The sequence below is a fragment of the Spodoptera frugiperda genome, chromosome 21, assembly GCF_023101765.2.
Source record: "Spodoptera frugiperda isolate SF20-4 chromosome 21, AGI-APGP_CSIRO_Sfru_2.0, whole genome shotgun sequence".
Classification (NCBI taxonomy): Eukaryota; Metazoa; Arthropoda; class Insecta; order Lepidoptera; family Noctuidae; genus Spodoptera; species Spodoptera frugiperda.
In genome coordinates, this window is record NC_064232.1 from 7,197,933 (window position 1) to 7,213,830 (window position 15,898).

The window sequence follows — 15,898 nt, forward strand, 5'->3', positions numbered from 1 at the left end:
AGTCATGCCTCATACGACGGTTATGTAGCCTAAATATTACAACTAATACACACACATACACATTTATAATTATTTTTAATATATTTTCTTACCTTTATGTTAAATTACATACAATAATAGTGTTTATATAACTATTCGAGGACACTCAACTAGTTTCAAGCTACGACCGGGGCTCATAATTATGAGCTGAACGCGTTATATCGGTCGCAACGCATGCTGTTGTATTTTAAATTTAGTATACAGAGTGTAAGCGGAACGCTCCCAAACGTCGCAAACAGGTGATGGTAAAAAACGTGTATTATTTTAAAAAAAATAAAGAATTCAATGTTTATTTTAAGTAATAATAGTTGTAATCTAATGCTGAATTTTAATATAGCATGAATAATACAAACACAAAAACGATTAAAATTATAAAAACATAAACAATTTGTGGCGTTTTTCGGGAGCGTTCCGCTTACACCCTGTATCTTATGATAGTATACAGTATGGCGATCACACATATGACTTAAATGAAACTACAAGTATTACTAGTCCACAGAACCAAAAAATAATTCGAAAAAAATTAATAATTAAATTAATCAAGTATTAAATTCTGTATGAACAGCTCCATGTTCCTTGACCACAGAAGAGCTGTAATGTTGTAGGTTGTCTAGGAATGTTACGGAGATGTGGCGCGGCTGTTATAATGCCGTATTTGTAAAGAGTGTTCCAATTAGCTCAAAGAGAATAATGCACTTTTTGGCTTACCTACTGGGCCTATTTCGCTCATTTTTCGTATATCGTCAGCCAAGATGATAACAAATATGTGGTTTGAATTAAGTCATAAGAGGTTTCCCCATACGGTATGTATAGTTGGGAATATAGAGGACATATTATATATTATTTATTATTCTTATATTAAAAAGCTTATTATATTTAGTCGAACCCTGACGTCGTAACCGAGTCTTTATTTTCTTTATTATGCTTACTTATATGCTAATAATTATATTACTAAGGGAACTAAACATTTTTGGGCCTAAGATAATTTATAATTACATACTGTTGTCCTCACAGGGACATTCAATGGGTACTTAACTTAGTCCTTAGCAATAATAGACTAGTTTCCTACTAGTCAAATTCAATACTTTTTTCGAAACGTCAAAAACGATATTTTCTATGAATTTTGTATGAAATAATGCATTATGACGTCATCAGATTTTTACGTCAAATAGCAGACTTATTTCTAGAAAAATCTTAGTTGAAGTAGTTCATCAAATCAATGATTGAAAGAGTGATTACTTTTGAATATTTTAATGTATTGAAAAGGTCGAAAGAATGTATTTTTGACTGAGGAAACTATCCAATTCTTTTAGGAACAAAATCAGGCAATAAAGGCTACACACCATACAATTTTACTATACAGATTTAACTGTACAGTGTGTAGAATAAATAGGTAAACTGTAGCCTTAGGTTTGGTTCAAAATATTCAGTTGTCTTAGTAGGTATTAATATATAATTTTTAGAATACTTAAAACATTAATTAATACTAAAATTTCGAGACTATGACTATGCAATATACATATACAGGTTCGAATCTCGTGTTAGACACAAATTGCACTAGGATTTTCTCCTGTGTCGTGGGTGTGTTTATAAGCATACAATTTCACATACACATGACACAACTATTGGTGGATCACACAAAGAGTTGTTCCATGCATAACCTAACACGAATATCGAACCTAGATCATCTAAATCTACTTTTTTATGGTATAAGCCGGTAATCGAGCAGACGTATCACCTGATGGTAAGCAATCGCCGCCGCCCATGGACACTTGAAACACCAGAGGCATTACAAGTGCGGTTGCCGGCCTTTTGGGGGTTAGAGATTTAAGAATCTTCCCCCAATCTCCCCTAGATTGGGGGGAGGGGGGAATTGGGGCTCCTTATACAGGGTGTAGCAGAATAAATGCAATACGTTTTTTTTTATACTAGGTATATAAAATTTCTAAAAATGGCATATATCTTAGCTTATATATAAAAGAGGCTATATTTAACATACACATATATTACTAATAACAGTCGTTATCGTCTGGCAAATATAACATAACAAACCTTTTAACCCCCGAAGGGGTAGGCAGAGGTGCTCATATACACTCTAGTTATGTTATAAAAATTATATTAAATTACGTTTTACACAATAAGCTTTTCTCCATTAATATACGTGAGTAAACCGTGATTTTTTAGTTAATTTAGTATGTCTCACGATAGTTATTATAAAAATTAATATTATTAGTATTACAGCCAGTTTTCAAAACCAGTTTTTATTATTAACTTAAATTATACTAAAATACTAACTACTATATAATACTCAGAGTCATTTAATGGTTACTTAATCCAGTCCTTAGCAATTGTTTTCGGAACAAAATCGTTACTAAGGAATAGTTTGAGTAATCATTAAATGTCTCTGAGTACGTCAATATGTCTACTAGCAAATAATTATATGTATGTATAAACACCGATAATACTGTGCCCGACTCGGGAATCGAACTCAGAATATAAACATTAGCTGATACACTTGATATCTCGAGTCGGGGATTTTTGACTCATTTTCGAGTAATTTCGAGTTAATTTTTAAAATAAATATAAGTATACTACTTGATTTATAAGCAAAATACATCACTACATAGTATAAAACAAAGTCGCTTTCTGTCTGTCCCTATGTATGCTTAGATCTTTAAAACTACTGAACGGATTTTGATGAAATTTGGTATACAGACAGGGTATGAGCTGACTTGGGTGATAGGATACTTTTTATCGCAGGCAAAGCCAGGTAGAAACTAGTGTAGGATTATTTTTCCTTTTAAAGCCGTGAGCAGAAAGCTACTTATATTTTAAAATGTCTTTTGCTTATAAGATAGACTCTTATATAGGGTGACTGGTAATTAGTGAACGATATTTAAACACGTGATTGTACTCATGATTACAAACAACTTTCCCAAAGAAACTTTTTTGTATACTTATTACTGGTTACCTAATTTGTATACTTATTAGTTTTATTTTTATAAAAGAAAGAAATAAGGTAAAAGAAGTAGGTATTTTGGAACTTTAGCTGCTGCTAACAGCTGATCATGCGAAGGAATTTTTGTTGTTTTTTTATTATGATAAAAATAAAACTAATGAGTATACAAAAAAAGTATCTTTGGGAAAGTTGTTTGTAATCATGAGTACAATCACGTGTTTAAATATCGTTCACTAATTACCAGTCACCTTGTATTATTATATGTATACTTATCCTACGTATATTATGTCTTTTATAACGTATCTTATTATGTATATATAGATTATTATTAAAAATAAAACGAGGTGAATAAGAATCAAATGGAGAAAAGCTCTACTAGTTTCGAGTCACAGAGGGACTCTTCATCATGAGCAGCGTACGCAGTTGGTGACGTCGCGCTGCCTAATGGCTCTGTGACTCGAAACTAGTAGAGATCGCACGCATCGCACGCATTCCGTATGACGTCATCAGTACGCATCGCATGTAGACATTGCCGATGATGCGGTCCGTACGATGCGGATCAGTGGACGCAGTTGTATGAGTTTCTATACAAGACAAACTAAAATCCGTTGCGTGCGATGCGAGCCGACGCTTAACTTTAGTCTCTATTCACCTCGTTTTAAGGTATATTATTGTTTAATTTATAAACTATCCCGTCTACAATACTGACTTACTGTCTGTCAGTCTATTTCTTCAGTTTCTCGTTCAGCCAGTCAGCGGTGAGTTCGTCTATCTCTCTTACTTCTAGCAGACGGGGGGCCCCCACTGCCGCCGCTAGAGCTCTCTGGGTGCCGGCGTACATTACCTGCAAATATGAATACTCAATACTTTATTGCTTTCCACAAGTAAGGCTTAGGTGGTAAACTTAACTAGGACACATTGTGGACCCTGTCGGGCACAACAATATTACAAGACAATTAAATAGGTAGGCACCCAATTCTCAGTAGTAACACGGAGTCTGGAGTCTGGAGTCTATGCACGCAACAACGTCTCGCCTTTTCTCCCTAGGGGTAGACAGAGGTGCACATTACAGCACGTACTGCCGCTATACAATGTACACCCACTAATAATCATTTGTGTTACAAGTAATAGGAGTGAACCTATGGCCATATACTGGACACAATTCCAGACTCCGTGCAACTGAAAAAAAAATCGATAAACCAATAAAAGCCCAGTAATACTTTGCCCGACCCGGGAATCGAACCCGAGACCTCTTGTCCGGCAGTCGCACTTGCGACCACTCGACCAACGAGGCAGTCTAAACATAATGTGTACCTCTGCCTAAAAAAAGGCGTGACGATAAATCTATACTAATATTATAAAGCTGAAGGGTTTGTTTGTATGTTTGAACGCACTAATATCCGGAACTACTGGTCCGATTTGAATAATTATTTTTGTGTTGAATAGTGCATTTATCGAGGAATGCTATAGGCTATAAAACATCACGCTATGACCAATAGGAGCCGAGCAGAGCGGGTGAAACCGCGCGGAAGTAGCTAGTATATTCAATAAAAGATTAGTAGTAGTAAGTAAAGTAGTAGTAAAAGTATTGAATGTTCGAACAGACCTGCAGCTCCATGTGCGCGTCCCGGGGCGTGTAGAATATGAAACACATCGGGAAGGACACGCGGCCGTCGTCGTGTTCCATTTTGTAGCTGGAACATTATATCATTTCTGTTAGTTATAAAAAGGGATAGGCTAGATATTCACCGGCATAGGCGTAGCCAGGGGGGCGGGATTTCGCGAAAAATGCGTACCTAGACATTACAGAGCGTTATTTTTCTAGTTAGCATAGTACATACCCTGTTTGGCAATGGTCCCTATGACTACCTATGAATCTGTTTATTACATATTACATAAATTGTTTTTTTCTCATGTATGAAGGAAGTTTTTTGTTTTTTTTTTTGGTCACACATTTAATGGGTCCACTTTCTTGAACCCCTCCCGAAACTAAAACCTGGCTACGCCTATGTTCACCGGTATGAATATAATACGTAGGTATAAACACTTAAAAGCACTTCGTAAGACATGCCTTCAGTCTCATAGTTATAGGAGTGTGTGACTTAAGGTATATGATTGAAAAGATCGTAAAATCTCTCTGTTTGGGAATCGAAACCGAGTCGTGATAGGTGGCATAGTGAGACTATTATTCAACAAACAAGATGCATCATAAAAATTTTTTTAGGTAACGGGCCTCGGAGCTGCGGACTACCTAGGGGTTTACCGGGGCTCCGGCTCGAAAAGCAGGAGTAGGAACGGGGTGGTTTTTAGTCAGTAAGAGTCTGACACTTCCTCTCCCCTCGCCCAAAGCGAGAGAAGACATTGGATGATTTTCCGTTTAGTACGAGAAGCAATCAATGCCGCGATTGAACATGTGCACCATCAGAGATGACAAGTGCGTTGCCAACTTTTTTAGTAGGAGTACACTCTTTTCTTGAAGATTTCAAGGTCCTATGATTCGCATTAAACGCACCGATGATAGTCCGTTCCATAGATTTAATAGGTACAATATAAAAAGATAATCTGAAAAAGGAGACTGCCTCGTTGGTCGAGTGGTCGCAAGTGCGACTGCCGAACAAGGGGTCTCGGGTTCGATTCCCGGGTCGGGCAAAGTATTACTGGGCTTTTTTCGGATTTTCGAAAAATTTCTCAGTGGTAGCACGGAGTCTGGAATTGTGTCCAGGATATGGCAATAGGCTCACCCCCTATTACATGGGACTTACAACATAAATTGTGAAAAGTGGGTGTACACAGTGGCATTACGTGCCATAATGTGCACCTCTGCCTACCCCTTCGGGAATTAAAGGCGTGACGATATGTATGTATGTATGTAGATTTAATAGGTACAATATAAAAAGATAATCGTAAAAAAGAAGTTTCCTTCTCACCTGTAGACAATGAACCGCGGCTGGTGCGAGGGCAGGATGTCCTGCAGCTCCTCCAGCTCCACGTTCTCCAGCTCCTCGTCCACCTCCAGCGTCTGCTTCTCTCTGTTCACCTGGTGATACAGAGAATACGGATTTTATTGTAACTTTCGTGAGACGTACTAAATTAATTATTATGTTATCGGCTTACTATGCTAGAGGCTCATATTCACTTACGGCGCGTTCCAATAAACTACCGATCGGTAAATTTGCTTACGAGCCGTAGAATTTTGACACATTTTGTATGGAGCTTATGTCAAAATTCTACGGCTCGTAAGCAAATTTACCGATCGGTAGTTTATTGGAACGCGCCGTTAGTCGAGTTCCTCGTCAAAACAGTACGTGAACAGTGCCGGCGTAAGGGCTTGAGAGAAGCAATGTCAAGTGTTAGTAGTAGTTTTTAATTTTTTTGGCGCCCCTCTGAATTTGTCGCCCTGGGCCATCGGCCTATGACGCCTCCCCTAACGCCGGCACTGCTCACGTACTGTTTTGACGAGGAACTCTACTAATTTCATGAATATGAGCCTCTAGCACGGCTTGAAACTAGTCGAGTTCCTCGTCAAAGCAGTACGTGAGTAACCCGATAACATAATAATTAATTGAGAATAGGGATGATGACGGGGTATGAAAATTATATCTAATTAGTTAGGTAATGAAAAAATTTTAGACACATATTTTTTTATTTTGTCATATAAGATAACAATACTTAGATAAAACGAATCAAACGTTTAGGAGTGGGAGCAAATACGTCATTTCTACGTATAAAACGTACCTAGAAGTGACGTCACACGATATTTCAAATCAATATATGTTCAAAAGTATTTGTTTTGGTAAGAAAATAAAAAATACGTGATTAATATTTTAATATAATCTACAAGACGGACATTAAAATAAAAAAAAAATTGTCATCCCTATTAATTAATGTAATTATGCTGAGTCCATTTTCAAGAGTGCTAAGCTATGTGTACCAATGAATATGATTGCTGGAAGCCAAACGCATCCGCAGCAACGTGGCATAGCACATCTCTGGTGGAAAAGTACCCTGATTCTGAGGTCTGACATACTAAACAACAACATACTAATTTATATTAATGAACTAGTAGAGCTTTTCTCCATTAATGTATGTAAGGCAACCGCAATAATTTAGTTAATTTATTATCAATTAATTTTAATGGAATTATTAATTTATTTTTAACTTAGCATGGAAATTGGAACGAATGTCCTGAACAAAGAGTGGCACTATCTATTATTATTTATCAGTACACAGTGTATCATCAGGGAATAACTAGCAAGCAAGTATGTGTGAATAATTATCATGATAGCCGCATGTTGTGGTCGCTGTAATAGTATAGTCATTCCGCTGACCACAACATTATATGACCTTCTATCTAGACATATTGAACAGCGAATAAAATATCAGTAGCAAGTACTTGTTTCATTTACTTATTCTAATTATCAACTCTATATATGTATGTATGTATTTTCTATGTCACTAAATTCAAAGACACTCTTAAAAATTGTTGTCACTACAAATTCTATTTAAAAGGCAGAGATAGAAAGATATTTAAGTTCAACTTAAAAGTGAGTAGCATTTCAGTATTCAGGTGTAAGATTACTATATCGCCTGGTAGTAAGTGATGATGCGGCCTATGATGGGGCATGTCTGCCCATAAGCAACCTGTTTACTCGGGCCTTGAAGACACTCAGGTACCCTTCTTACCCTTCGGGTACCACGGACTCTGGCAAAGAATGTGGTGAAGTTATAATGTAGTAAATGGGAGAGCCATATTTTTTTATGGTATAAGCTAGTAAACGAGAAGATGTATAACTTGATGGTAAGCAATCGCCGCTGCCCATGGACAGCCGAAACATCAGAGATGTTACAAGTGCCTAGCCTTAGCCTTTTGGGGTTAGGAATTTAAGGGTTGTTGGGGAATCGGGGATTGGGAAGATTGAGAAGGGGGTAATTGGGCCTCCAGTAACCCAATTCACACAACAGAAGTATTGTTTCATGTGGGTATTCTGTGAGGCTGTGACTCCACTCCAGTCATACCAGCCCATTAGTGCAGAAGCTAGGCTCTAACACACATATTTATTCTAAAGCCGCAAAACCAAGTCACAACAACATCATAATGAAAAAATTATCAATATATTGTAATTGCTACAACGCCAGTGGACAATGAATCATGTAAATTAATAAAATAACGAGAATCCTGTGCAAGTAGTCGAGTATCACGTACGTGACGTCAGAATACAGATATGCTTGAATGACTCAGATTACTAAACCTAATGGAGCCTGACTAGTGACCGGAATCATGGAAAAAAGACTTAAATATACACTGTAACAGTAATAAATATGTGTCTATACTATACTAGAGTAGGTATACTAGCTTTTTAGCTGATCTTTATAAGTTAAATTAAGCAAAATATTGACAAAATCGGCGCAAAACATACCTTTAGTATGAGTGCAGAATTCGACGTGTGTTTCTGAAATCTGAACTTCTTTAACACTTCCTTCACGTCGTCTGTGATGTCGCAGACGTTAACGTTGTGTGCCGACATGGTGATTAATTGATTTTATATGAAAATAAACAATAAATACAGGAACACTAGCGCGCTTGTTTACGTCGACAAAATGACATTAAACGTCAACAACGCCCTCTTGACTTCAGTGACAGCTGAATAGTGGTATGAAAGTATTGTTTAGTTAATTGATTTCAGAATCGATTATAATCAGATATATTTTATTGAAAGGAAATTAATGACAAAAAACGTTAAACACTGTGATTGATGACTTTTTTTACGAATGTAAATTAGAAAGTTTCATGTTTTTTATGCGTTTCTTAAAGTAAAACGTATCATTTGACGATTGATTTTTAATTATTGAATAGTTAAATCGATTCACAGTAATGACTTCACTCATCTCTAAAATGACGTTCAAATACTTTATCTAGTAAATATAAATGTTATCCAATTATCTACTTTTAATATTTTGTCAATCATATTGTCTAATATTATTTTATATATGATAACTTTTTATAAATTAAACAAACAATTGAAAGCAATCAAAGCGTCTTCATACTTGAAAAATCTAAGTTTTAAAACTTAGGCAGTGCTAAGCACCTACTTGTGAAGGTTTTATGTGCAGCTAGCTTACAAGGTGTCTCAGTTTAGTTAGGGATGTATGTATCTCTATGTACGAGCTACAATGGGGCTGGAATATTGTTATTTAATAATCAGAAGCCTCTAAATAAATAAAGATATAAAAAACACGTTCTTGCCATTTTATTTTCCCAATGCGACATTCAGAACGTAAACGTCAACTTGACAGTTGACGCACGGATTGAAATGAAAAGTGAATTTTCCTACATTGCCTATTGAGAGCAACAAAGACATTTTTTTGTTAAAATATCAACAAAAAATACAATAAAAAATATTTCCCACCAAATCTAAAGTGAGTTAACAACTTCCGTTCAGTGTTTCCCGAAGTTTTTTCCGTATTTTTTATGTGAAAACACATAAAATCGTGTCGTGTTTGTTGGTGATAAAAATATTATTAAATAATTTTATCGTTATTCTACAATTGTGTGTGTTTGGGCGGCCTAATTAAAGGTCGACAGCATTGTTGAGGATTCTGTGGTGCTTGTAAGTATTGTAAAGTACTTGTGAATAGCGATACTGGCAACAAACAGTGTTTAAGAATTCATAACATTGAGTTTCTGTGAAATTATCGACAGTCGTGGGTAACTTTCACATTGTTACACTAAACTGTCTTATTAATATTCAAATGTCATTTAAAACAGTTTATAATCCGTTCTATCTAGAGATAGAAGGCGTAATTAGTAATAATTACTCAATTTGGGGATTAATATTGGTTAATGATAAGGGAATCGTCGTTTTAGATAGCATTGTGTGGTGTTACTGACCTAAATATGTAAATGAGAATGGACCTTGTCTTTGTAAAGCAATAATCTGAATATTTATACCCATACAACACTTAATATATTCAGTTCTTGAGGCTTATATTTAATTCTTGCTAAAAACAAAAGACTGTCTCCTTTGTCTTATTACTGCTGTCGTGATTACCGCGCGAGAGGTGTTAGGTTCGATTCCCTGGTAAAGCAAGCTGCAAGGTGTTGTTTATTTATTTATTTATTGTTTTATGTACACATATATAACATAGAGAATAACAGATAATATATATAATTGAAGTATAAAGGTGCTATATATTCCTATTGGAATTTCTTCCTGTAGATCTGTGGTAGGAGAAGTAGTTATATAGTGATTTTTTTCAAGTATGTTTCTTTTTATAATCATCTAGCACGGAGTCTGGAATTGTGTCCAGTATATGGCAATAGACTCACCCCCTATTACATGGGACTAATAACACAAATGGTGTTAAGTAGGTGTACATTGTATTATGTATTGTGTGTGCACTCTACTAAAGTCCTTTTTAAAATAAAAATGTGTAGCATTATTATGTGTGTAACATGATCTATTGTTTTAGTTGAGGAATGTATTTATTTATTTATTCTTTCTTTAATGTACAACAATACAATCAAATGGTGGTACATAAGGTGCTATGTTGATAAAGTCTGTTTGTTGTCTGTTTAGTTATTTTCTTATTGTTTTTGTTTTAATATTGTACCTTTGACTGATATTTGTATTTATGGTTTACTAGCTGTTGTCCATGACTTCTTCCACTTAGAATAATGACTTCTGACAGTATTTGGGATTCTGTCAAAATCGGTCCAGCCATTACAGAGATTAGCCAGAACAAACAGACAGATAAAAATTGTAAAAAATGAGATTTGAGTGTATCTATCTTTCAATATCACAAACAGGTACTCCAAATTTATTAAAAAGTTTTAATTTGATTTTGAAGTAGTCAATAATGTACCATCAATTTATGTGCAAATATCTAATAAATTCAGTTTAGTAGTTTGGCAGTGAAAGTGACACAAATTACCTTTTTAATATAAATAGATACTTTCTAATACCTATTAGTTAGTTAACTGACATTTAGTTTTTATTGTAGTAGCAGCTTCTGCTTGCGGCGTCACCCATATTCCCGTGGGATAAAAATGTCCCAAGTGATATTCCAGTCCATAATTTACCCCTGTTCCAAATTTCATCCCGATCCCTTCAGCTATTTTGAAGTGATTGAATAAGCTAATACCTTCACTAGAGGACTGACCGACAGACAGACATTTTTATAAATATTATAATAACTATTTGCTTTAACATTCTAAAGTGCCTTCTTGGTCCATCTAAATATGTAAATCATTTGCTGTTTGCTAAAACTCGAGAACCGCTGGACCGATTTGGCCAATTATAGTGATGTGAAACAACACTTGCATTGTGTGAGTTAAGTCACCGGAGGCCCTGTTACCCCCCTTTCCCAATCTTCCCAATCCCCGATCCCCAACAATCCTTAAATACCTGACGGTATTATTAACAAAAACTAATGTCATAGGTTGCCTACAACAGAAGTTATGACCGCTATAACCTTTATATTAGTTATAGTTAACCTTTTAAGTTTATTCAGGTGTTAAAGAAGAATGTGTAATGTAAACATTGTAAAGTTATTCCTTAGTCACACTTTATTTAACTGTGTTCTTATTAATAATTAACTAGCATCTGCCAGAATGTGTCAGCCCATGGATAAAGATCCAATATTTTTTTATGGTATAAGCCGGAAAACAAGCAGACGGATCACCTGATGGTAAGCAATCGCCGCCCATCGACACTCGGTGCACCATAGTCGTTACAAGTGCGTTGCCGGTCTTTAGGGTTAGGAATTTAAGGGTTATTTGGGAATCGGGGACTGGGAAGGGTGTCATTTGGGCCTCCGGTAACCTGACTAACGCAACGCAAGCGTTGTTTCACGTTGCTTTTCTGTGAGGCCGTCGTATCACTCCGGTCGACCCGGCCCAGGAGTACCGAAGTATGGCTCACCCCCATTTGTAAAAAGAGAAAAAGGTCTTATAATGTTTTACTAAACCAAAGAATGTATAAACTTACGATAATCTAGAAACTACACAATACTTAGAAAAAGTAAATACCTATTATATCTAGACTACCTAGTAACAATAACAAAAGAAAAAAACATCGCTAACTATAACAAACAATAACATACCTACTAACCTTGTACTTATGGTTGATTTTTAACCGACTTCAAAAAAAGGAGGAGGTTCTCAATTCGACCGTATTTTTTTTTTTTTTATGTATGTTAATCGATATCTCCGGCAGTTATAGACCGATTTGAGAAATTCTTTTTGTATTTGAAGGAGTACGATGTCAGTGTGGTCCCATATAATTTTTTTTAAAGTCTGACCATAAATGTGGAAGATAATCCAGGGAACTCCTCAAAAATGAACAGAATGTGCTCTGCGTTTGAGTTTAAGTGATGTATATTAGCTTATCTTTCTGAGTAACCATAAAATTCAGGACAGATAGTAGCATATCTGGTATAGAATGATGGGTAGTTTGATGTGCTGTCTGATTTACATGTGTATGTAGGTATCTAATCTGTTTGTGTTTGACAAATGCATATCTCTGGCAGTTATAGTCCGATTTGAGAAATTCTTTTTGTGTTTGAAAGAGTACGATGGCAGTGTGGTTCCATAGAATTGTTTTTAAAGTCTGACCATAAATGTGGAAGATAATCCCGGGAACTCCTTAAAAATGAGCAGAATGAGCTCTGCGTTTACGTTGAAGTGATACATACTAGCTTATCTTTCTCAGTAGCCATAAAATTCAAGACAGATAGTAGCATATCTGGTATAGAATGATGGGTAGCTTGATGTGCTGTCTGAGTTACATGACTGTATACCTATGTGGGTATCTAATCTGTTTGTGTGTTTGACAACTGACTATGTATGTAGCTTATGAACAGGTTACTGTTAGCTGTCGGCTCAGCAGATCATAAGTAAGGGTATCAGGTACATTTGAAAATAATGTACTTATACGTCAATATGGATAGATATTAATATTATTCATTTAAACGGCGCTGTCTCATATGAGCAGCGCGTTTAATAGGTCGACCCATACTCAAATAAGTTAATCACTAAAAATCAAGAAATAAAAAACAATTTTAACAAAAAAAACCGACTTCAAAAAATAAATAATTCCAAAACAAATTAATATGCACTAAAAAGTAAAAGAAATAATTGCGTATTTTTCAACAACTTAATAGATCAACTAACTTTACTAACTCATCACACACATTATAATGTAAGTAGGTACAATTATTGTTATTTTTGGAGTCGGTGTCAGCCTAGGAAACGCCAACAACTAGCACGGCACGGGCGGAGTGGTGGTTGAGTACCTACTTACAACTGGTGTAAAACTGTAATGTTTTGTTGTGATAATAGGTAAATAACAAACCTATCCTAGTTGGCTGACACCGACTCCAGAAATAACAATAATTGTACCTACTTACATTATAATGTGTGTGATGAGTTAGTAAAGTTAGTTGATCTATTAAGTTGTTGAAAAATACGCAATTATTTCTTTTACTTTTTAGTGCATATTAATTTTTTTTGGAATACATATTTATTTTTTGAAGTCGGTTTTTTTTTTTGATAAAATTGTTTTTTATTCAAAGTCATGTTTAGTTAAATAGAAAGGTTACTGTTACTGTTTTCAAGGGAAAATATTCTTTATTGCTATGAAGTTAAGATTCATATTCCTAAATTAGGTTAGTTAGTAGATATTGTATGGATATTTGATTCAAGGGAAAGTAGTCTTTATTACTATGAAGTTAAGATTCATATTCCTAAATTAGGTTAGTTAGTAGTTATTGTATGGATATTTGATTTAAGGGAAAATAGTCTTTATTGCTGAAATTTTTAAGATTCATATTCCTAAATTGTGTGGTTAGTAGATATTGTATGGATATTTGATTTAAGGGAAAGTAGTCTTTATTTTTATTGAATTAAGGTTCATATTAGTTACTAAATAGAAAATTGATGTTGATTAAACAATACCTTAGATTTGTTATGAAACTTAGTCACAATGGATCAGTGGTTACAACCGTGACTAATTCAGCAATAGTATCTAGGTTCGATATCTGGTTGGGTAAAGGTTTTATTTAGAGTATCTGATGGTTACGAAATTAATAACTAGGCCGGTGACACAATTACAAATCTGGTGTTGCGGGTGTCCATGGGTGGCGGTTATTGCTTACCATCAGGTGGTCCGTCTGCTCGTTTACCGGCTTATTCTAGAAACCAAATAAACTGAGTGATACCACGGCCTCACAGAAAAACCGATGTGAAACAACGCTTGCATTGTGTTTCGTTGTGTGAGTGAGGTTACCGGAGGCCCAATTTCCCCCCTTCTCAATTTTCCCAATTCCCAATTCCCCAACAACCCTTAAATTCCTAACCCCCAAATCGCAATTGTAACGCCTCTGGTGTTTTTGGGTGTCCATGATCGGCGGCGATTGCTTACCATCAGGTGATCCGTCTGCTCGTTTACCGGCTTATCACTACATAGTTAGTATAAAACAAAGTCGCTTTCTGTCCCTATGTCCCTTTGTACGCTTAAATCTTTAAAACTACGCAACGGATTTTGATGCGGTTTTTTTAATAGATAGAGTGATTCAAGAGGAAGGTTTATATGTATAATACATGAATAATATATCACCATTGCACCCATGCGAAGCTGGGGCGGGTCGCTAGTACCATAGAAAATATATAGGTATATCTACTATGTAATAGTAAATGATTCGTGTGTTTGTTTGTTTCAGATAACATAACATACAGTATGGACTGGACAGGCAGTGCAGTTTTGTGATAATATTACTAAATAGCAACATTAATATATCAACATGTCTTCCACATGTAAGTTTGTTCATAATTATAACTATATTAGTTACTAGAATTTTATTATAACTTATTTAAAAAAAAAAAAACGGTTGCCCCACACTAGGATTTCCTCCTGTGTCGTGGGTGAGTTTACAAACATACAAGTTCACATACACATGACACTCAGATCCGGAACAACAATTTGTGGATCACACAAAGAGTTGCTCCGTGCGGGAATCGAACCCGCTACACGTTGCGCGGCAGCCGGTCCAGCCACTGCACCAACCGTGCAGTCAATTCAAAATTTTGTATGTCTTTCGTGAGACATACTAAATTAATTATTATGTTATCGGCTGAGTAGCAACGTAGCTTGTGTGTCGCGGAATGCTGCTCATGAATTCATATTTATGCCTCTAGCATGGCTTGAAACTAGTCGAGTTCCTCGTCAAACAGTTACGTGAGTAAGCCGATAACATAATAATTAAAATTAGTTTGTTTTGGGTGTCATAATCTCGTGACGCGTAGGGAAAAAACAGACTTACCAATAGGTATATGACGTCATATAAAAACATAATGACGAGAATAATGGTGTTTTTCCACCAGAGATGTGCTATGTAGCTATGCTACGAAGTTGTTATAGCTAAGCTGTGAAACTATGTGACCGTTTCCACTGATACTAAGTTATGTAGCTATGCGAGGAAGATGCGCAGCTCGAGTATGCGATGTATCGATAGTAGGGAAGCCATCCATAGTACGTATTTTTCCATATAAAAAGCTGAGTTCGTTTCCACCAACGCTAAGATATGTGTACCAATAAATATGGTGGTGGAAGCCAAACGCATCCACAGCAACGTAGTGGAAAAGCACTATTAGTTATGAGGCTCATAGCGATTCGAAACTGTGGACTACCTAGCGGGTTTACTCGAAAAGCAGGAGTAGGAACGGGACGCTTTTCAGTCAGTAAGAGTCTGACATTCTCTCGCCTCACCCAAGGCGGGAGAAGTCATTGGATGATTCACCCCCTTAAAAAAAGGAGGCTCAGGGTGTTACTGCACCTATCGATCGATAGTCCATCGATGCCATCGATCGACATCGATTGACATTCATTATTGGTGTGGTAGCTT

The 15,898-nt window shown here is 35.9% G+C and overlaps 2 protein-coding genes across 3 annotated transcripts in view; one reads left to right on the forward strand and one right to left on the reverse strand.

Moving 5' to 3' along the window:
• Positions 1-1,274: 1,274 nt before the first annotated feature.
• LOC118280512 (glia maturation factor beta) lies at positions 1,275-8,623 on the reverse strand. Its single transcript, XM_050701977.1, has 4 exons — positions 8,416-8,623; positions 5,926-6,035; positions 4,605-4,692; positions 1,275-3,842 (listed from the first exon to the last, which is right to left on the reverse strand). Exons 1-4 carry the CDS (start codon positions 8,521-8,523, stop codon positions 3,723-3,725), a joined length of 426 nt encoding a protein of 141 aa, XP_050557934.1. The 5' UTR covers positions 8,524-8,623; the 3' UTR covers positions 1,275-3,722.
• Positions 8,624-9,286: 663 nt separating this feature from the next.
• LOC118280338 (copper-transporting ATPase 1) overlaps positions 9,287-15,898 on the forward strand; it is an 82,423-nt gene continuing 75,811 nt past the window's right edge. The window contains exons 1-2 of one of the 2 annotated variants that reach the window (XM_050701841.1): positions 9,287-9,606; positions 14,717-14,810. In XM_050701841.1, coding sequence (XP_050557798.1) covers positions 14,798-14,810 — 13 coding nt within the window. In that variant the 5' untranslated portion in view covers positions 9,287-9,606; positions 14,717-14,797. The remainder of the gene's footprint in view (positions 9,607-14,716; positions 14,811-15,898) is intronic. The other variant, XM_050701845.1, reaches the window with a different exon arrangement.

What these genes read in the sequence shown, in the direction of transcription:
- LOC118280512 (XM_050701977.1), bottom strand. Translation starts at nt 8,523, where the DNA reads ATGTCGGCACACAACGTTAACGTCTGCGACATCACAGACGACGTGAAG. An exon ending in ATTCTGCACTCATACTAAAG is followed by an intron (nt 6,036 to 8,415) that starts GTATGTTTTGCG and finishes CTGTATCACCAG; the next exon opens with GTGAACAGAGAGAAGCAGAC. An exon ending in CCGCGGTTCATTGTCTACAG is followed by an intron (nt 4,693 to 5,925) that starts GTGAGAAGGAAA and finishes ATAATGTTCCAG; the next exon opens with CTACAAAATGGAACACGACG.